General features: G+C 44.2%; 1 protein-coding gene across 1 annotated transcript in view; it reads left to right on the top strand.

Moving 5' to 3' along the window:
• PLB1 (phospholipase B1) overlaps window positions 1-21,272 on the top strand; it is a gene marked incomplete at both ends in the record, with an annotated part of 94,886 nt that overhangs the window by 68,577 nt on the left and 5,037 nt on the right. The window contains 14 exons of the mRNA XM_084261093.1: window positions 94-189; window positions 1,293-1,364; window positions 3,176-3,253; window positions 6,556-6,616; window positions 7,326-7,384; window positions 9,949-10,007; window positions 11,135-11,178; window positions 12,438-12,537; window positions 13,933-13,984; window positions 15,852-15,932; window positions 17,031-17,096; window positions 17,642-17,736; window positions 18,926-19,007; window positions 20,322-20,426. Coding sequence (XP_084117219.1) covers window positions 94-189; window positions 1,293-1,364; window positions 3,176-3,253; window positions 6,556-6,616; window positions 7,326-7,384; window positions 9,949-10,007; window positions 11,135-11,178; window positions 12,438-12,537; window positions 13,933-13,984; window positions 15,852-15,932; window positions 17,031-17,096; window positions 17,642-17,736; window positions 18,926-19,007; window positions 20,322-20,426 — 1,050 coding nt within the window. The remainder of the gene's footprint in view (window positions 1-93; window positions 190-1,292; window positions 1,365-3,175; window positions 3,254-6,555; window positions 6,617-7,325; window positions 7,385-9,948; window positions 10,008-11,134; window positions 11,179-12,437; window positions 12,538-13,932; window positions 13,985-15,851; window positions 15,933-17,030; window positions 17,097-17,641; window positions 17,737-18,925; window positions 19,008-20,321; window positions 20,427-21,272) is intronic.

Below are 21,272 nucleotides of genomic sequence, written 5' to 3' on the forward strand. Positions count from 1 at the left end.
TCCTATTGTGGGCTCTGATTTGGCTCAGAACCCCCAGGTTGAAGCCATGTGGATTCTTCTGCCCTCAGATGTCTTTTACACTTTCATCTGTAGGATGGACGTCCAGATCTCTCCTACTTTTCACCTGACTGCTTCCACCCAAGCCAGAAAGGCCATTCTCAGCTTGCCAAGGCTCTTTGGAATGCTGTGGTAAGATGACAGGCTGTGTCTGTAATGTGGTTTCTAGCTAGACCTGACTGCCCTTAAAATAATCTCTGTAATAAACCTTTGCAATGAAGGCCTGGATAGCCCTGGACCTTCCTAACTAGTCAGGTACCCTCGGGTTTTGGTGCTGTTCTCAGCCTAGAACCTTCCGCTTCTTACGGTGTGTGGGGAGAAGAGGGGTACTCTAAGTGCATGATCACAGTCATTGGTGTTGTCAGCTGAGTGACTTCAAGTCTACTTTACTGTCCTGCCTTGCATGACAATGGGCATTCCGTGAGGATGATGTTTCTATGGGTTGGTTTGGGAAACCACCAAATAAGGAATTGTAACTGCACACGGTAATTTCAAATGGATTACTTAAAAGTTTGTTTTAAATCCACGTGTTGTGAATGTCTCATTAGGAAGTGGAGAGGCTTTTATTCAGTTCAGTTTTACTACCTTTGGAAATGAGTAAAGGTCAATAAAAGCGAGTCGTTAAAGATTGCTTAAGTAAACACGTTTTAATTAGCATTGCAGCGCAGTAGGAGTACATGTGCAGTCAGAGGTGGTATCTCAGATCCTAGATGGTAACTTCTACGTACTGTGGGGTAATGTCTTAACAGCTGACATGATTGCTTGCAATCATCAAGCAGTACCTCTAATTATATTTGGTTTAATCTTCTATACATAAACAGCCTTTTGTTGGAGATGCCATCGTGCAGCTTAGCTCTAAAAATTGAGGGAGTCTTAGTGTCTTGTTTTTTATGCAAGAGGAGAGAGTTTATGACCTTGCCTTCTGGCGAAATTCCAAGGTACTTTATGTGCCTGCCAAAATCCTCCAGGAGTTTAAACTCATCCAGTATAGCTTTCCACTTCCCATTTTAAGCTTCTTTCTAGAGTTGCTGTTTTGTTACGCAGTTGCCATGTTCCTGAGAAGTAGATGCATTTCAGCCTCGGGTAAATCAAGGTCTGTAAATACAGGCAGCTTTATATAAATTTGAAAGGTATGCTTAGATTCTTTTTGGATTAAAATTGTTACACAAATGTAAGATGAGCCAACGTGGTTACAAAAGAGAGTGGTGAGGTTTTTTTTGCCTCTTCATTTCTAGTTACAGCCTGTGGACCAAAAAACTGACTCCTTTGATTTCACGGCTGACATCGTCCTCGACTGTCCGATTCAGGTAAATATACCCACGTTGTGGGAACTGGGTATCAGATGGCTGTACATGCTTGTGCTCGCTGCAGGGAGCAGGGGTTTGACATGTCCAGAACGGGTTTACTGAGAACTTTTGTTCTCTGCTTACCTCCGAGTGAAGAGGTGCTCGGGTGTTCCTTGGCCTTTTCCTGTGCCGTAGATACCGATTGACAACACGGCGCTGTGTGTGCTTTCTGTTGTAGCAGAGGAGGTTGTGTTTTGTTCTGTTTGTGAAGCACAGCGGCAGCTCCAGGAGCAAACAACAGAATAAGCTGCATCAACTTTCTCATCAGAATCAATGGGGTTTGGGCACCACAGTGGCTCTGAAAACCGCAGTGTCTGTTCTCTCTTGAACTAGTGGCAGGTCGGTTTTCACGGCCTGATCCGTAACAGGAACACTTCAGACTCTTGCTGAACTTGCAGTACAGTTGCTAGGAATCAGCACGTGGAAACGACCGCCACAGTCAGCAGTAATTGGCTCCCTTTCTTCGGCAGTTTCAGTGAAGAGGCCAAAGAACTGAGAAGATCAGGGAGCTGAGCCGTTCTCTAGGGTCTGGAGACAGTCGTTCAAGTCATACATACAGGAGGATTTGGTCCATATCATGTCCATTCTGTCAGAAAAGAAACATCTGCTGCCTTTTAATCAGCACGTTTCACAAGTCCTCAGATTCACTTAAATCGATCCTGCTTCACTTTACCTGGAATTCTTTCCAGTTAGCTTAAATTAACTTAGCAACAATTTCAATGCCAGATAATGCGAATTTTGTGACACTTCTCCTTTACACATGCCTATTCAAAGATGTTGCATTTCAGAAGTAGGCATATAAAAGTTTTACATCCCTTGCAAAGAATAGATGGGCATTGTTTTCAGCAATGGTAAGCCTGCAGTTCTTTGACGAAGCCATTGATAGAATTGCCAGTAGCTTTCCCTGCTCAGAAAGTTCTGAGGCAAAGACTATGAAACAGTGTTACAAAGGAATAAATAGATTTTTACCTTCTGTGTTACTAAAGGGAGTAGTAAATTACTTCAGATTCTGATACCCACAAATTTTGGTCATTGTTCCCACCCTTTCTAGTTTTCGAACTACATCAGGTAGTTTTGTCCATGAAAATATCATGTGTCCCAGGTTGCAAGGGCCCAACAAGTCAAGGAAAATTACCTGTATTGAGGCAACTTAATGTAGGATAAAATCCTGGATATAAAGGAGCTGTGGGTCTTCTAATCAATTAAATATGCATTTTGGTTTTAGTGCTTTATAAGACTTCCTCATGCAGATACTGGAATTGCTCTTAATTTAAGATCAGTGGGCATTTTGGTGAATTGTTTTTTAGGCTATGGAATGTGTTTCTGAATACACATTGCTTTGGTAGAAGACAAAAATAACCATGCAATTTCTGCAACCTCCCTTGGGGGGACAGTGATCCATTCAGCAATCAGTCATTCATCTCCCCTCTGCTTATGACAGGAAGATCTGCCCAGTTTTTCTAGACTTTACACCTGTGTCTCTTGAAAGAATTAAACATCTAATAATGTCTACGCTATTTGTGGAAGGTTAGGAGAGGAAGGTGTTGAACAGTAATCATTATCTGGCACATATCTTTTTTCCTCTAGGGTGCTAAACACAAATCTTTCCTTTGAATTTTAAGGAAGGGCCACGATTTCAGAATCCAGACCACAATTTTGCAGCTTTAGGCAATTGCTTTCTTGGTGATGTGATGTCTAGGTATCACTTGGTATGGGCTGTGCTGTGCGTTTATTGCCTAATTTCTTTTACTTTTGTATTCCTATTTCTCCAGAACAAACCATTCCTGGGAACATACAAGAATAGCAACTACACATATCCAACAGTGGGGCCCACTAATGAGCCAATAGAGGTAATTGTTGCATCTTCTGCTGCATTTTAGCAAACTATGCACACCTGTATCTGGTGTTAGTTCACACATCTTCCTGAATTTGTAGATGAGATAAACTATTGCCAGTTTTCAGAAAGGGAAGTCTATCTTGCATTGCATTTTTTCCTGTCTAAACAAATGCTAAACTCTTCACCCCCCTCCCTTTCCCTCCCTCTCCTCCCCCCTCCTCCCCAAGCCAAACAAAATTAGTTGTATTAATTGTTGCAATGGGATCAAAATTGTGCTCAAAAGTAATTCATCTGGGATCACAGAATTGCAGAATGATAGGGTTTGGAAGGGACCTCTGGAGATCTAGTCCAACCCCCCTGTTGAAGCAGGATCATCTAGACCAGGTTGCACTGGATTGTGTCTAGGTGGGTTTTGAATACCTCTGGAGGAGGGAATTCCACAACAGTAAAGAAGTTTTTCCTTATATTGAGATGTGTTCCAGTTTGTGCCTGTTCCAGTTGGTACCTATTGCCCCATGCCCTGTCACTGGGCACCACTGAGAAGAGTCTGGCCCCATCCGATAGACATCTACCCTTTAGATATAAGTATTGATTAGATCCCTTCTCAGTCTTCTCCAGACTAAACAGCCCCAGCTCTGCCAGCCTTTCTTTATATGAGAGACCCTCCACCTCACTAATCATACTCTTAGCCCTCTGCTAGGCTCACTTCAGTGGTTCTCCATGTTTCTTGAACTGGGGAGCTCAGAACTGGACACACCACTCCAGGTGTGGCCTCGCTGGGGCAAAGTAGAGGGGGAGGATAACCTCCCTTGACCTGCTGGCCACACTTTTGTAATGCACTCCAGGATCCCATTGGCCTTATTGGCTATGAGGACACACTGCAGTCTCATGGAGAGCTTGTTCTTAACCAGGACTCCCAGATCCTTCTCTGCAGTACTAGTTCCCAGCACCTCAACACCTAACCTGTACTGGTGCCTGGGGTTATTTCTCCCTGGGTGCAGCACTCTCTACACTTGCCCTTAGTGAATTTCATTTGGTTCCTCTCTGCCCAATTCTCTGGTCTGTCCAGATCTTGCTGAATGGCAGTGCAGCCTTCTGGCACGTCATCCGCTCCTCCCCGTTTAGTAAAGTCAGCAAACTCTGCCCCCTCATCCAGGTGAAGATGTTGAATAAGATGGGACCAAGCACAGACCCTTGGGGCATGCCACTGACTACAGGCCTCCAACTAGGCTCCAGGCTGCTTACAACAACCCTCTGGGCCCTGTCACTCAGCCAGTTCTCAAACCACCTTACTCTCTACTCACCCAAGCCGCGCTTCCTAAACTCATTTAAATGCATTATTAATTCAGATAGCAAGCTCCTCACAACAGGGAGAAGATAACTTAGAAACCCAAATGCCCAGATGATCAAAGGAAGGTTTACATGTTCTCTTCTTGAGCCACTGTACTGCCATGCACTGAAGTAAGCTTCACCTGTAGAGGGTAGTCACCGGTCACCTTCACAGATTGGATAAACAGACAGATACAAAGGAGGTGGTAGGGATCCATCTTCAAAGCAATTCACTTTCCACCATGGCTGAGCAACTACCACAAGGTAAATTAAACACACTGCAGAAACAGTTGTGGCATAGGACCTGAAGAAATGGGGCAGTAACTTGCTCTTGACAAATGGCTGTGGGCATGCAGGCTCCCTACGAGGGATACTCAGTGATACAAATGTGATGGGAGACAGTCAAAATAAGCTGGCCTAGTTTGGCATACTGGGGGGTCCTCATGCCCAGTCAAATTATGAAAATCTCTGTGTGCATTGAGGGTTTGCAGAGAGCCACTGCTGATATTGTTTCAGTAAGCCATAGTTTGCAACATTGAATTGAAATGTTTATCTGCAGAGCTAGGGTTATAGTTTTAATGGGTAATTCTTGCACTTCCACTGAATTTCAACAGCAGTAGCTTTTGAAATGATAGGGTAAGGGAAAGAAACAGAAGAGAGTGAAGGAACAGTTTCCTCTGATATAAAAATAAGCACTGCTGTCCTTTTTAGCTTCTGCAACCAGCCTTTAACTAGGTGACTGATAAAATCTATTACACCATTTTTTACAAGAACAGGTGATGTTGTCTTAATTTTTTTTTTTTTTTTAGTACTAACCATGTTTTCTTAAGACCAGTGGTCCATGTAGTTTTTCTCTGAATGGTAGAATTGTGCAATTGTAGAATAATTCAGGTTGGAAGGTGTGGCAGTTTGTCCCTGGTCAGACACCCACCAAAGTTAGTCTATCTTTCCCCTTTTCAGCTGGACAGGGGAGAAAATATATATTGAGAGGCTTAGGAGAGAAGGAGAGATCATCCCACAGTTAATGTCACAGGCAAAACAGACTCAACACAGAATAAAAAAAGAAAATAATCTGATTTATTACACTACACACACAGAAACCAGAATAGGATAATGAGTATAATCAGATCTTAAAACACTTCCCCCCCACACCCCTTCCTTCTTAGCAGACTTCACTTTAGTCATGATTTCTTTCGCTTCTGCCCCCCAGGTGTCACAGGGGGTGATGGGGAGTGGGGGTTTTGTTCAGTTCCTCATGAGAGGTTTTCCTTCTTAGTCAGGAAGGGGGCATTCTTCACACTCTTCCCCTGCTCCAGCATGGGGTCCCACCCATGTGAGAGTCCTCCATGAACTTCTCCAATGTGAGTCCTTTCCCACAGGGCTTCAGTTCTTCACCAACTGCCCCAGTGTGGGTATCTTCCATGCAGTGCGGTCCCTCAGGCCCAGACTGCTCCAGCTTGGTCCCCCACAGAGTCATGAGTCCCCCCAGCAATGCTGCCCTGGTATGGGTGTCTCTCTCTAGACTTCAGGTCCTTCTAGAAGCTTGGTCCAACACAGGTCATAGCATCTTCCATGTATCTCCACCTACTCCAATGTAAGGTCCTCCATGGGCTGCAGGTGGGACCTCTTCTCCCCATCATCACCTATGGGCTGCGGAGGGATAACCTGCTCCACCATGGTCTTCTCCACAGGCTGCAGGGGAATCTTTCTCTCTGGTGCCTGGAGTGACTCCTCACTCCCCCTTCTTCACTGACCTTGGTGTCTGCACAGTTTCTTACATCTTCTCTCTCTCTTTCTTGGTGGCAAAAAGTGGCCGCTTGTGGGTTCTTTTTCCTCTGAAATGTGATTTACAGAGGTGCTGTGACCATCACTGATGGGCTCAGCCTTGGTCAGCGGCAGGTCCATCACTGTACAATTAAACCTTATGTGAATCCCATATTATCTTTTAAGCATAAGCTTACCTAAATGTGTAACTTGTCATTTCAGAATTGGGGCAGTGACCTGTCATGTTCTGAACAGACTCCATCCAGTCATGTCCCAACATCAGGTGAGAAAGTACTCCTAAGCTGAAATCACAAATAAGAAAGCTTTTGCCTTTTGTTTTTAAAACCAGGAAGATCTGGAAATTGCAAGTCCTAGATGGAAAGAAAACAAAAGGTGATATATTTAGCAGCAAAAAAAGAAAGTCTCACTTGCCATACGCAGCAAGTTCTGCAACACAGTCACTGTGTTCTCTGGATAAATATGATCACATTGATCATTGATCCTATACATATATCATATACAGTAACACAGCAGATTAAAATTACCTCAGTAGGTTAGTTGCTCAGCAAGTTTGACCTACCTGGTGAGCCTACTCTGATAAGTACCACAATAGGAGCGCTGTGTGTATGCTTTATGGGGAGTTTACTAATGGCAAGTATTGATCTATGACCCAAATCTGAAAACCAATTAGAAGCGATGGAATGCATGCATCTCTAAACATATATCTAGTCCATTTTTCTTTTTTTTTTTCTAAGCTTTGTTAGGGTCCATTTATTTCCTCATTAGTTGAGTATACTGTTGCAAGCAAAGACAAGAAGTTTTGCTTAGCTGACACACAGAACCTAAGGCTTATTCTCCCTAAAAGTCTGTGAAAATACCACCAGGTTGGAACAAAAGACTTGGATCTTTTATTCTGTTAAAGAGTGTTTTGTGTCATTTATCTATAATCCTGCTTTGCTTTTTGTTTTTTTTTTCCTCCTACTGTTTTTTAGTACATGAGCTACAACCTGCTGACATCAAAGTCATAGGAGCACTGGGAGATTCCCTGACTGTGAGTACTGCTCTGTTCCCATGTTTCGGTAGAAATTGGCAATTGCTCTTCTCATTCTAGACGTGGTCGTGTCAGGCATCATCAGATAGAAAGCGAATTGCTTTGGCTTGGCAAAGCAAAACTCATCTACCTGTGTCCCTTTGCAAAGAAATAGCCTGGAGGGATTTGAGTGACACTGGCAATTGTGTAATCCAGTAATGAATAATTCAGGGCAGAACAGAAATGGGATTGCATTCTCTGTTACACATAGCTTGTTCAAGTGCTTTAGAAAAGGGAAATGCCTGCCTTATAAGAATAGCCTTTTCTGACATAAAAAACAAGAACAAGTAATTGGCATTTTTTCATGCAACGAGAATTCTTGATGAAAATTTGTATGGAAATAATTGATTGCTGAACAAAGCGCTTGTCACTTGAGGTAATTCAGATACTTCTGTATTTCAGAATTATTCTTTCAAATGTTGCATCCTGGTTTAGGCATCTTCCAGTTAAAACTCTGATGTATTCAGTGTATAAGAAATGCAAGCTGAAAGAAAAGAGCAGGCACAGAAAGGAAAGGCCTCAGAAAAGAATAGCAGGGAATACTGCAGAACTGCACCAAATTTTTCTGAGGAAAAAGTTCCAGAATTGCACAGCACTACAGAATTGTTCTGGCATGGGATGAAAGCAAACATTTGTGTCAACAGTTCCCATGAATTTTAATTCCTGAGCTAAACCAGTGCTCATTCTAGCAGCTTCAGCTCCCATAGTGTTCAGAGGGAGTTGAAGGGGCTTGAAGCCCTTAAATGATCATGCTTATCTATAGGCAGGTGTGTGCGCACATCTTTGCCTCCTCATCAGCTCTGAAACAGATTTTGCTTGACCTGTGTTACCCTGGCTTTCCAACATCCCCGCTGAGCTTTGAACTTTTCTTAGATCACCTCTGTAATGACTCTGCAAGTCCCCCTCCTGTGCATTGTCATGTCTCTTAAAATTAATTGCTTGATTCCCTCCCCCAAATCTAGTGCTAGATGTATGCACTATCACACATCTCATCTTTGTTTTAAAGTTTAATTCCTTTAGCACACAAAATGTTTGAGAGCCCTGGTCGTAAGGGCCAGGGCCTGACACTTGAAGTCCCTGTCTCAAGAGCCTAGCGCAGCAGTTTTTCATGCTGCTTTATTCATGCAGTTCTTATGAGTTGCCATTGCCATAGCAAGGTGTGATGGGGGGTGGAGGGGAGGGATTAAGTGTTTTATTGCTGGGAGGGAGTGGAAAAAATGGCACAACATTTCCCACGTGTACACACACACACACAGGGTGCAGTACAGCCAACAGCAGTGCACGCTTTGTACAGTCCAACCATCCCTGGGACGAGGCAGAGGGACTGCAGCAACAAAGATCTGTCTTGATCCACTAAGGCATTGATTTTCCTCCTGGTATTTCCCACAAGAGCCCTGAATGCACTCTGTGTTTATGGCTGAAAGGATGCTGTGCCTTTTTGAAGAATACAAAATTCAGTGAAACCACTAAGGAGCTATAAAACTGCAGAACCACCCATCTTCGCAATTGCTGTCCTGAACGTGAGTCAGGGCGCTGACCTGGCCAGAGGTCTGTCCCAGTCCTGTGAGCTACTCAAACCCATCACAGATTTCTCTGTTCTGATGGCTTGCTTTCTCTCCTTCGTCTCCTTCCTTCTTGTTCACGCTGCAGGAAGGCTGTTCTCAATCTGGATGCAGTTGGAGATTAATGAAACATTGAGCAATTTAGTCATGTCACTGGCTAGAATGCATCCTTCTGACTTCTTAGCACCAATGTGCATCGAAAGCAATAAATATGCCAACATGCCTATCTGTATTGAGGAAAAAAAAATCCTGCCTACACCTCATCAAGGCTGTGTCAGACTTGCAGGCTGGGTCCAGCAGAGCAAAAGTCGATTTTACACAAAAACGTTGTTTCTTGGCAGATTAAAAAGCAGCTCCTCTACTGATTTATTTACAGCTAAAGCTGGCTGGAAATTCTTCACCACTGTGTTAGTATGTGGGACAGGAGTTGTTGTTGTGTGTCCCATCCTTTCCTGCCCTGGATTATTAAATCTCTCAAAATTAGCTTTCTTCAGGAGATGCTGGGATGAAGCATTTTCCATCAGAAAAATCCAAAGAAAAGCAAATCTGTTGATGTTGATCTGGGCCCACTGGTGTTAATCTGGGTCCTACTGTGTTTCTGAAACAGTACTAGAGTTGTAGTTCTAATGCCTTATGTCCTTGAGCTTACCGTCCGGTGCCTTCTGGCTGGGCTATATCTCCTCTGATGTCTACTATTTAGATGAGCTACTTTTGTAAATGAGGAGAAGCCTGTGAGTTTGAAGCATGGGAGATGCAGGGCTGCCCAGAGGCCAGTGTGTGGTGATGGTGGATAAGTACATGGACCACTGAAGCTAAAACTGGGATATCGCCAAAGTTTTGCTGGATGCAGACTGAAGTTATCAAAATGCTTTGTCACTTTTGAATCACAAGGTCTCTCTTACCTAAACTTGGAGCGGGCTTTTCTTCTAGTATTTTATAAATTATTCTTTCCATCTTTTCCAGACTGCAGTAGGAGCCAAAGAAACTGACCTACAAACAGACTGGAGGGGACTTTCCTGGAGGTGAAAATGCCTGATTTTCTCTTTTTCTATTTTTACCCACAGCTGCAGTTGAAAGAGTTGGTCACCTGGTTGTGTGGTTGCATACTTAAGTGTGTAAATGCAGGGGTAGGATGCCAAAAGCAAGTATTGCTAGGTAAAGATGGGAAAAGTCAGGACTGGTGGAGAAAGGGTGTGACTCTCATGGAGATTTTTTTGTTGCTTTTTTTTATCCAGACCTGATTGCAAGAAGCGTGGTCCTGTGTGTCTGACAGTGCTGGATTATTAATATGTGTGAATTCTTTCAGCCTCCTGCCAGTCTCTCTGGAGTTTATTCCAAATATTACTCTTGCTGTGATTATCTAATGCAGTGTCTGATGCTAGAGAGTCTGAGTTAGCGTGGGTTGGCATGAACATGGTGAGAGCACTCCATGCATATTCGATGAAGATGTCCCAAACTTTTTTGCTATTGCAAAAATAGTGGACACAATACGTGTCAGAATGGGTGTGAATCTCTATCCTGCTAGTGTGGAAGGAAACTGCCTGCTTCATCTGAGCAGAAGTAGGTTGCTAAGTGTGTGTGTGTGTATGTTGTTTTCTTCATCCTTCCTTCCCACCTTGTGTGCATCTGCAGGCATAGATACCTTCAGGAGGGGCTGCCAGAAATGGTAGAGGAATGTATTGGCTATGCACACAGACAAGTTTTGGAGGGTAGAGGCAGCAGCTCTTTTCCTAATCAACATTGCAGAATCCATGATAGGTGGATAATAAGCATTTAATGTGGTCTCTCTTCTATGCATAACTGCACACAAATGTAGTTTCAGCAAGGTCACGTGGAGCAACTTTGGTGAGGAAAAATGCCTTTCTGTGATGGGCATCCCAGCACACCTGTGTGAAGAATCAGGTCTCTCAGCATGCTCTATTCCCAGTCTGGAGGCACAGCTTCTGTCTTCGCTGATGACCTGCTTGGTTTACTGTGAAATATCCTTTCGGTACTTTCCCTGAATTCTTGCGGTTTCTCTCTTTAGTTCTGTTTGAGGTTAGTTGTTTTTTCCTCTCCTTCCTGGGCTGCTACAGCAACATATGGTGACAACAAGACAGATGGTTGCAGGATTAACCCTACTTGGTGATTTTGTTCTTTCCCTTTGTAGTATTGGAGGTGATGGGACCCTCGAGACCCAGACTACTTTACCCAGTAAGTGTCCTGAAAAATCGATGTGAGAAAAGCAAAAGGCAAGTATTACTCTGAAAGTAGACTAAGTGGATGCTAGGAAACACCTGGAAATGGTCAGGCTTTCCTTGCACACAGCAGGGGATGCCCGTCTGTTGAGGACATGAGCAGTTCATGTGAGTCACAGCTGAAACCCAGACTGACCTGACTAACTGTAAAGTTGATTCAGCCCCTCCACATCACAGGACCTGCATGTGATCCTAGTGTCCTTTTGACAGAAACCATTAGGAGTAAATGTGCTGAAGGTGACAGAAGTCCATGGCAGGCCTGCTCCTCCCTTATTTCATTTTCTGCTTTCCAGTGACTGACTGTAGCAACTTTGGGCAAATGAAGGGTTGTGAAACAATTAGCAGCCCGTGTAGAGAGGGTTGTTGACAAGGTTGTGGTTCCTCCTGATGATTTCAAGTTTCTACATTGCACTGAAAAGAAAAAACCCTAAAAATACTATAAATTTCTTGTCCTAGTGTTTTGTGTAATCAGTCCCTGGAGTTGCCGTAGAAACCATTAAGTGGTTAGTGGGACCATAAATTGGAGGGGATTTGGTTTACAATGGTTCATCTATTTGTATGTGATCCACGCTGTGGAGTAGTTTGACAATACCTGACGTTGTTGGTTATAAAATCTGATGTGCTTTGTCTTGTACCACGCAAATTGCTGTGTTTACAGAGAAGTAGAAGGTACATTTCATTTATGTATTATAAATGAGACTCTATAAAGAGGTTTCAGACAGCACTCCAGACAGAGTAACAATAACAGTTTTCAGGCATTGCGCTTCCCCACCGAGGGTTTTGGTGAAATCTAGAAATGTGAATAAAATTCACTTCTCTGCAATAAATACTGTTACCTTGATGAGTAGTTGGAGGGACAGGAGGTAGAGGGCCATGTTCTGAGCATCTGCTCCTGGTACACGAAGGAAAGTAACTGTAATTACTCTGGCAGTCAAATTCAAGGCTAGTGAGTTGTCCAGGACCTGTGTCTGGCATCTCCTGGGCTGCCAGACTCTGCTGCTGCAAGGCCATGTAGAGAAATAGCTGCAGTGCTGAAGTCTGGGCAGTAACTGGAGCCTCCAAGGCAGGGATGCCTATAGATTCTGTAAGGTCACAGCAAATGAGAGGAAAATCCAGGTCTCTGTGCTCATCGCTTGATTGCCTCGTGCTTCTGCGGGGGTCAGTGCTGCCAGTTGTACTGTGGATGGTTAAACGTTGTGTTTTCTCTTTTTTAAGATATCTTGAAGAAATTCAACCCCAACCTCATTGGCTTCTCCACTGGAAGCTCTAAGGAAACAGCTGGATTCAATGTTGCAGTGAGAGGGGCCACAGCACGGTAAGCACAGTCACGACCTGGAAAGGGCAAAGGGGTGAGAACTGATGGACTGGCAGATTATCTTTGAACTGTGTATTAAGGCTGAGTTATTACTGATGACCTACTTGTTCTGAGCACGTTTCTGTGATGTGATGTTTTTAATTATGGTGGGGTTTTGGTTTTGCTGTCGTGTTTTGTTTTGTTTTTTTTTAATGCAGTATTTGGGGGATTTATACGTATCTTTTTTAAAAAATTAGCAACAGAGTGAAAATTCCTTTCTTCTTTTGACCTCTGCCCAGAATTTCTGAGCCTTAGTTACAGTTCTGAATTCTACCAGTACCTTCTCCTGCCCAGCCTCCAGTATGCAGATCCCTGATTTGCTGTCCGGCCATATCTCTAATGAGAAAAAATTCACAAGCATCTCTCATTTATTCCTTGATTTGTGCCTCAAACTAAACAAAAAGAAGCCCACTGCTACCCTGATGGTATTAAAAGCTATCTATGTTTGCACTGCAAAGAAAAAGAACAGAATAAGCATCTGGAAATTAATTTCTTTCTCTCCCTGAAGAAAAACTGCTAGTTTGTTAAGAACCAAAACACGTAAGAGTTTGTAGTGTACACGCTGTGCCTGTTGTGTGGATACTCATGAAACTTGCTTCCAGGACTTTGTGACATCTTTAACAGCCATTAAATTTACTGCCCATGTAGCTCCTAAATACTTCATGGATGCCCTGAGCATCCAAGACTTAGGGTGAATCAGTACAGTTGTAGGAGTGCAAATACTGTAACCACATTTGTGTAGGGGCTGCAGAGGCAAAGGGCTTATGAGCTTAAGCACAGTCTCATGCTAGTATATCACGAGCTCAAGATTCCAGCTGGTGTCTCAGCATGGGTTGTGCTTCGCTCTGTGGACATTGCATTCTGCCCAGAGCTGGACTGGGGCTCTGGCAGCTTGGCAGTTCCACAGTGTAAGCAGTATCTTCCAGCCATAAGACAAGCTGTAGAAATTAAAGGCCAGATCGGGAAGTCTGGTTAGGTGCCCAGCTTCTGTGTAAGCACAAAACTCCCCCACTAGATTTCGAAGGGAGTTATGCAACTAAATGTCTCTGTGCATCTGGGCCTTCATGGTTTTCTACAAACAAAATGCACTTAAGCCAACTCTGAGAAGGGAAGAATTCGTCCCAGTTGCCTGACACTTGGTGGCCATCCTAGCTGAAGCCCTTTCAGATCAGATTATTCACTTGTGCAACTGCTGCTGATCTTGCTTCTTCTATGTTTGCTCGCCCTTGTGAGGCATTGCTTTCCTTGTACTGGTTTCTGTGGATGCTAAGACTCCCTGAAATGAGAAGTGGGAGATGGAGAAGAGGATGTGCTTTCAGAGCCTGCATATAAAATGCTTCTGTCCTCTCTTTACAGCAATATGTCAGCTCAAGCACATGAACTGGTGGAGCTAATGAGAAGCAGCTCGGTAAGTGGAATTTGGGCCACCCCTCAGTGCTCCCATGGTCTCTGGGAGATGACTTTAATTGATGGGATGCCTGAGCAGTGAACAGTGCTTTACTGATAAAAGAAAAGTCAGTATCTTTGTCTCTGGTGTGCTTCCCAAGGTGAATATGCCAGGGAATAGCTTTAGGAGATAATTTACCTATACAAATCTATGCAGGTAGGATGCAAACACACAAGACGTAATGTATGGTACAGTGCAGCCAGGAGTTGTAAGGATGGTAGTGAGGAAGAGGAGAGATCCCAAAGGCTCTGGGGACATCACAGGACTGCTTACTTGAACAGCAGCATTCAAAGTGGGGGGCATAAAGGCGGGGTGTAAAACTGCTGAAGCAGGCACCTGGTGGCCGACATGAATCACAATATTCACTGTTGTGTTTGGGAAATGGCAGTACTGGGAAGGGGGACAACTGAAACCTTCCCAGGAGATCAGGTCCTCTGAAACTCTGGTTCTGAATAGGCCAGTGATTAATTGCTAGACAGAAACCTCAGGGTTGGATGAATCCCAGTCATGCCATAAGTTTTTAGGGAATTAGTAGGGGATCTAGTGTTGTGCACCAGCCTGCTGTGCCAGCTCTACTGAGGGCTACAAAGGGCACCAAAAGGGCAACTCACTTTTAGTTCAGTGGCTGATGCTGCAGTTTGGGGTGGGAGGGGGACATCTGGGAGAAAACCAAGGCTGCCCTGCTCCAAGTGTTGGCTGAATTGAGCAGATGACTGTCTGGGTGAGAGCTGTTGGTTCAGGGAGAGTACCCTGTAAGGGAATGGGAGTGCCTGGTGCTCCTTGGCTCATGCTGAATGGGAAAGGAAGGTACTGAATAAGCAAGATTTGTCAAAGCATGTCTCTCTCCGTGCCAGCACTCCTGATGGATGCTGCATGCTAGTCCCACTGTCAGTTACTCTGCGTTACCGATTGTTTGGCAGAGTGAAGGGAGCTGGCATGGCTCTTCAGGAAAATAGTACGTGGCTCTAGAGCTTTGTTTTACTCACTGCTTCTTATGCAATTTTAAAAAAGGGGGAGAAGGGAAGTCCCTGCCACATTTTACCCTTTCTGAAAGTCTTTTGGAGCAAAGTGCTGGTTAAGGAGGAGAATTCAGACCTGTGGGTGATTCCCAGGCCCTTCCTCTATTTGTGGGATCATTTTGCAGATGTTTATTATGTAAATGCACCGCACTAAAAATAGTTCCCTTTGATTCCTTTCTTTGTACTGAATGTTACAAAATGTTTTGATGAGACCCAGCTCTCAGCAGTGCCTATTGTTAGCTTGCTGTGACGTGGATGCTGCAGCTGCCCTTATATGAGCTCAGTGAAGTCACCAGCCTCCTGGACTCTTCTATTTTAATCCAGCTGTCTGTTCCCTGGGGCGCCCCTTGCTCCTCCAGGCCGTGGGGCAATACTTGCCCAGCTGGCAGGGATCTCTAGCAGCTCCATGAGTCACTCCAGCATCCACTCCCACACCACTCTGGCCCCGCAATGCCTGCAGTGTTCAGCCATAGCTGGAAAATCTCTCCTGTCCACCCCGAAGTGCTAACATTCTCTTAGGCATGCTTGCTGCCACAGACACGTTTCCATGGTCGGCCACCCTGGCAGATCTTGTCTAGTGAAGGGGATTCCTTCACGGAAACAAGGGGAATTGCAGTTGGACTAACAAACAGTTCACATTTCCCCCTCCTCCCCAGACAGATGCTTTTTTTTTTACCTATCTTCACTCAGCATGCCTCCTTTCTCTGTTCCTCCATGCTGTCTGCACCCTGGTTAGCCCCCTTTGCGAAAGTTACCCCTGCCTGCTGCAGCAATGGGTGCTGCAATCTGTTTATTTTATGTGCCACCAGAAAATTAACTTCAAGGAAGACTGGAAGCTGATCACTGTCCTTGTTGGAGGCAACGACCTATGCCAGTACTGCTTGGACAAGGTTTGTACCTCTGAGTTAGACGTGCTCATCCAGGTACTTGGCGGGTGACCAGCCCTGGAAATTTAACCTTTCTCTCTCTTTGAGCCAAAGCTCCTCTTTGTTTAAGAGGCACTTAGAAGACCTGTTCCCTTCATCTGTATTGTATCAGAAACAAGTGCATGGCTTTTAATGCTGGGGCAGTGCAGCTCTGGAGTAATGCATTATTTAAGAACCGGCAGCCTGCCCCACATCAAACAAAATGCCAAGCACAAGTTGAAGAGCTCTCCCACCTCAGCTGGACAAAGCAATCAAGACAGCGTGGTATCTTAGGCATGTTGTTATGGGGGCACAAGTGAAGTTTTATTCTGGAAAGCAGCTCCACAGAATAATTGCAGATGATGCCTGATTGTTCTTCAGAGTGACACCAAAAGAAAATAACATCAGTTTATAGTGGAAAAATATGCCTCTTATGCAGCTATCCATGGTCTTTCCCACTGAAAAGGTTTCTGTGACACACACTGGGGGTCTGGACCCCAGCTTGTTGAAATGCCCAGGGACTGTTTTCTCAGTTCTGCTTGTTTTCCATTAGAGGCTGCCATCAGGAGTCTTTGCCCCCACAAGTGCACCTCTATAATTAAGCTCAAAAAGTCACTTTGCCTGTGGGTTTTGGGGGCCTGACTGCCTCCATATCAATTTTCCCAAGATGGCAATTTAAGGAAAAAAAAAAAAAGGTATCGCTGTTCATAAGGCAAACTAGTCTGGTCTGAGTCCCATAAAAGACAACAAAAAATCCAAAGATGGTGATTCATGTAGTCATTCATCAGGCAAAAGCTCTGCCAAGAACGATTATATACATCAGGATTTTCTACACAGGTTAAGGACTATATCAGTGACATAGAAACACAAGCTGTATATAACCTGCGTGCATGTGGCAATAAACCTCTTGATCTGAAGATCTGTCTGCCAACAAAGGCAAAAAGGGCCATCGAGTCAGTATATCTTCTCACAGACCACCTTGCAACTCAAAGTCTGTGGACTCCTTTGTTTAGGCAAAACAGTTAAACTTCTTGGTTCCTGAAAGAAGAGGTCCAATTTTATTTTTTTTTTTAAATCACACAGGAAACCTATTCAGTGAAAAACTATGTAAAGCACCTTCAGGACACTCTGGATATTTTCTACAAGGAGGTAAGCTTTTAAGATGCCCTAGCAAGCTATGTTCCTGGCAAGCACACTGATGTTTTTTTCACTTCTGATAGACTGTCAGTGATTATGTTTCATACAAGGTCATCTTCCAAATAGCTGGAGTCAGACTCCTCCTCAGCGCTGCGTTTCTACAACTGCATTAGATAATACCCTGAGAAAGCAGGCTGCAGCTTCAGGAAAACTGTGTGTTTCGTGGTGGTTTTGCTGTGGACCAAACAGCACAACCCTGCTGCCGGTTTTGATGGCTAAACCAACTGCAAAAAGTTTCATTTACCCTAGAGAAAATCAAAATGCCCTGGGGAGTGAAGCAGCATTTCAACTAGTTTGTACTGGCTGCCAGGATTATTTTGGCTGACAGCCACTCTGTCTCCCTCCCCCTCCCTTTAGACACCATCCTTGCACATGCCATTGGTTGCAGTCGGTGCAGCTTGTGCTGACTCCCTGACCTATGGATGGCACTTCTTTCTCACTTTGTAGTGGTATCATGTTCTGTGACTCGGTGTGTCTGGTTATTATAATCCCTGCAGCTCCCAAGAGGCTTTGTCAACATAGTGGAGATACTAGAGATGTCTGGACTGCGTCAGATCGCAGCGAGCTCTCCGGGGTGCGCTCTGACAGCAAAGTAAGTGAGCAAAACAGGTCTTTGCCTTGAAAGTGCTATTTTTTGGGATCAATCTAAATTGCTGTTACAGTAAGCCATCCACACTGAGCTTTCCAAGCTCCTTTGGTTGTCACATCAAGCTTTCCAAGCTGCTTTGGTTGCTGCCTTTACCTGATGCACCAGCTCCCATCAACTTTCTATTACTTCTTCCAGTACTTCAGCTCAAAGGCATGCGCCTGCAGATAGCAGAGTCCTCACTCAGCCCCAAGGCAGCGTGTCACAGCTCAGGTCACTGTATAATTGCCGTGCCACTGAACTTCAAAGCCTTTTTTGCCCCGCTGTTCACTGCTCAGCAGCACAGGCTGACAGCCCTGGCACCTCTCCTCACATTCAGGGCTGGCATTACCTATGGCACAGGCTGGGCTGCACACAACAGAGTGCAAAACCAGGGCCTGCTTTTCACACCTAATGGAGGAGAACAAGCTCCTAACTCGAAGAAGATGGAGGGACTTGTTTTAGAATACAGCAGTGCCTTTACAGGAGTCAGCAGGGACATGAAAAGGCTCTTTAATCTAGCAGAGAAAGGTACACAAAGACCAGTGGTTGGAAGCTGATGCCTAATGAATTCAAATGAAGTTAGGCACAGATTTTTAATAATAGAAGCAATTAACTACTGGAACACACTAGAAGAAAAAAATAGCTAATTGACCATACTGCTTGGTGCCTTGTTAATTCCAGGCACATTTTTAGAGGATGTGTTTCAGTGAGACACACATTGTTACCTCATGATATGGGGGTAACAGGATGAAACACAGTGGCCTGAGGAGTTGGACTAGATGGGCAATTTGTCTTTTCTACCTTTAAACCCCCAGATTTCTGAAACTCTGTGGTAAGCCTCTGTGTGGGGAGGGGGGTGTGTGTGTGTTGTTCTAACGTGTGTGATTTCCTGGTAACACATGGCATATTAAATGCTTTTGTGTCTGACTTCCAAGAACTTTTGATCCTGCAGCTCTTACCAGCTGTCACAGGTCTTCACTTTTAAAACTAAGTCAATGGGGATTTTCTTTTTTTAATGAACTATTCTGTCCACCTCTAAGCCAATGAAGGGGCTCTCCAGCACATGAGCTTTGAGCATCGCTCCTGAGCTGCTTGAAGCTGACACATGTTGGCGAAGAACTGGCTTTTAATTCTATTATTTCTTTCCTTGAAGGAATGTTTGTCCATGTTTCTTAAACCCCGAGGAGAATTCTTCTGAACTACAAGAAATTAAGAGAGTTAACAGAGATTTTCAGGTAATATCTTGATTCTGTAACTGGTCATCTTCACTTGTGTCTCTTCATATTGCTTCCCTCACTGCCCTTCCTCTCATGCATGTCCTCAGCAGGACAGAGAGGGGGTGGCTGGGACACATCTTAACTGCAGTCAGACTGAACCCCTACCCAGCCAAGCAGTTAGCAGCACAAGTCTTTCCATAGTGCTTTGTGATTTGACTTTGGTTCTGAGCTGGGGGCAGATTGAGACTGGTTCTGCTTCCAGCTGCTGTTTCGACAGCTGAAAAGGAGTTACTGATGATGGCTGTTCTGTTGATACGTGTTTGTCCATTATGAATCCAATGAATAGCTCACATGAATTAACATGTCACTGCGAGGGTGACAAATTACCTTGCATCAGCTGTTTTGTGGTAACTCTTAGCAAAGAAAATGAACTAAACCAACCCGATATTCCTCTCTCTTGCTGTGGGCTGAGAGCGTGGGTCAGCTTGCTGCCTGAGAGTAACTTTTCACAGCCCCAGGCATAATATTCACTCAAATTTAACAAAGGCTATAAATAGCTACTGGAGCAGAAGATTTTTCCATTGTTATTCCTACGAATACAGGAATCGCTGTATCAGATCACATTATGTTCTCTTGTCCTCTGTTCTGTCCCTGGCAGAGGATGTTTTCTGATGAATCCGACAATGCCCAAAACATCCATCTTGGAAAATATTTGTATAAAACTACCCAAGGGGACATTTTCCTTAGCTAGCAAATGTTTTGAGATATGACCAGGAGCATTAGAATTTATACATGTAAACTGGCAAGCATCAGTGAGTTGTTTTTATAATCTGTGTGAATGTCTATGGCCATAGCTTTCAATGTTTCAGTTGTGTTTTACTTCAAGCACACCCTTCTGAAAAATCAAGCACGCTTCAAATGTCTTGGGTTGGCATTCTGAGCTGATATGTCACTTCTAAAACTTTTGGCCTTACACTTTTGTTTTGGTTTGGTTTTTTGCTTTAATGCCCTGTAATTTTTAATCTTGTTGCTACTGTGCAGCACTGCACTGATTTCTGTATGTAAGGTACCAACTTGTAAAAAATTTTTAAATTAAACACCTTTACATTGCAGCTTGTTCTATCTTCAGGGCACTTTCCTCATGGAAATCTCTTCACGAACCAAATTCTTTTCTTAGCTGTTCTGTTTTACACTGTTCAGCTGGATTTATACTAATAATTTCTGGCTTCCTGCGTTGAAAGAAGTGTAATATGCATATTTTTGAAAGCTGACAAGACGTTTCATGAGCCTTGTAAGTAACATCCCTGTTTCAAATCATTAAACTCCATACAGGCTGAAGCCTTACAGCTGATCAACAGCGGTCGGTACGACGAGCGTGAGGACTTTGCAGTTGTCATGCAGCCGTTCTTCCGAAACACCTTGTTGCCCCTGGATAGCGTGAGCCCTGTTTTTCTTTCTCATTATGCAAGGGCCAGTATCTTGATTTCTCTAAGTCAGTAAGATCCATGTCACACGGACTGTGTTTTCTTCTCCTTGCAAGGTCTCGCAGCACAGGGTGGAACCTGCAGTAAGAGTGACAGGGGAGAAGACAGGGAAAACTGTGCTGCCAGCTAATCAAAATGGCTTTAGGAGACACTCACTGTACATGCATTAAACCTATGCACCCTCTGGCTTTCTCCAAATGGCATGTTGCTTCCCCAGTTGGAGGCTTGGTTGGCATTCCACCATCATTTTCTTCTGATCCAGGTTATGGAATTTGTTCAGATTTCCCTCACACAGAGACAGGTGCTTGCATGCCTGGCTCTTCCCAGCCTGGAAACAGGAAGCAGCCTTTGAAGCCAAACACTCATTCTCCTCCCTTTCTCCAGCCTTAGCATTATGTATGCTGCATAGTTAGGGATACAAATACTCAGAATGAATCCATGCCAAAGCCTTTCAGTTTTGCATAATACTGATCCTGCTGTCATCATCCCCACTTCATTCTGGCAGCCTTTGAGTGCAAAGGATGGTCGGTCACCTTACAGGTAGCGATGAGGCAGAATCTCTCTGGCAGTCATGTGCCACAGCTGGATCAACCCACAGGTTTTAATGGTGCCTGAAATTTGGTACAAATTTCAATACCTAAAAGATTATTAGTCTGGAGGTGATCCTCCCCCTCTACTCTGCCCTGGTCAGGCCCCACCTGGGGCCTGTGTCCAGTTCTGGGTTCCTTGATATAAAAAGGACAGGGATCTCCTGGAGAGAGTCCAGAGAAGGGCTATGAAGATGATTAAGGGCCTGGAG

The sequence above is a fragment of the Gallinula chloropus genome (genome assembly GCF_964237585.1).
Source record: "Gallinula chloropus genome assembly, chromosome: 3".
NCBI lineage: Eukaryota > Metazoa > Chordata > Aves > Gruiformes > Rallidae > Gallinula > Gallinula chloropus.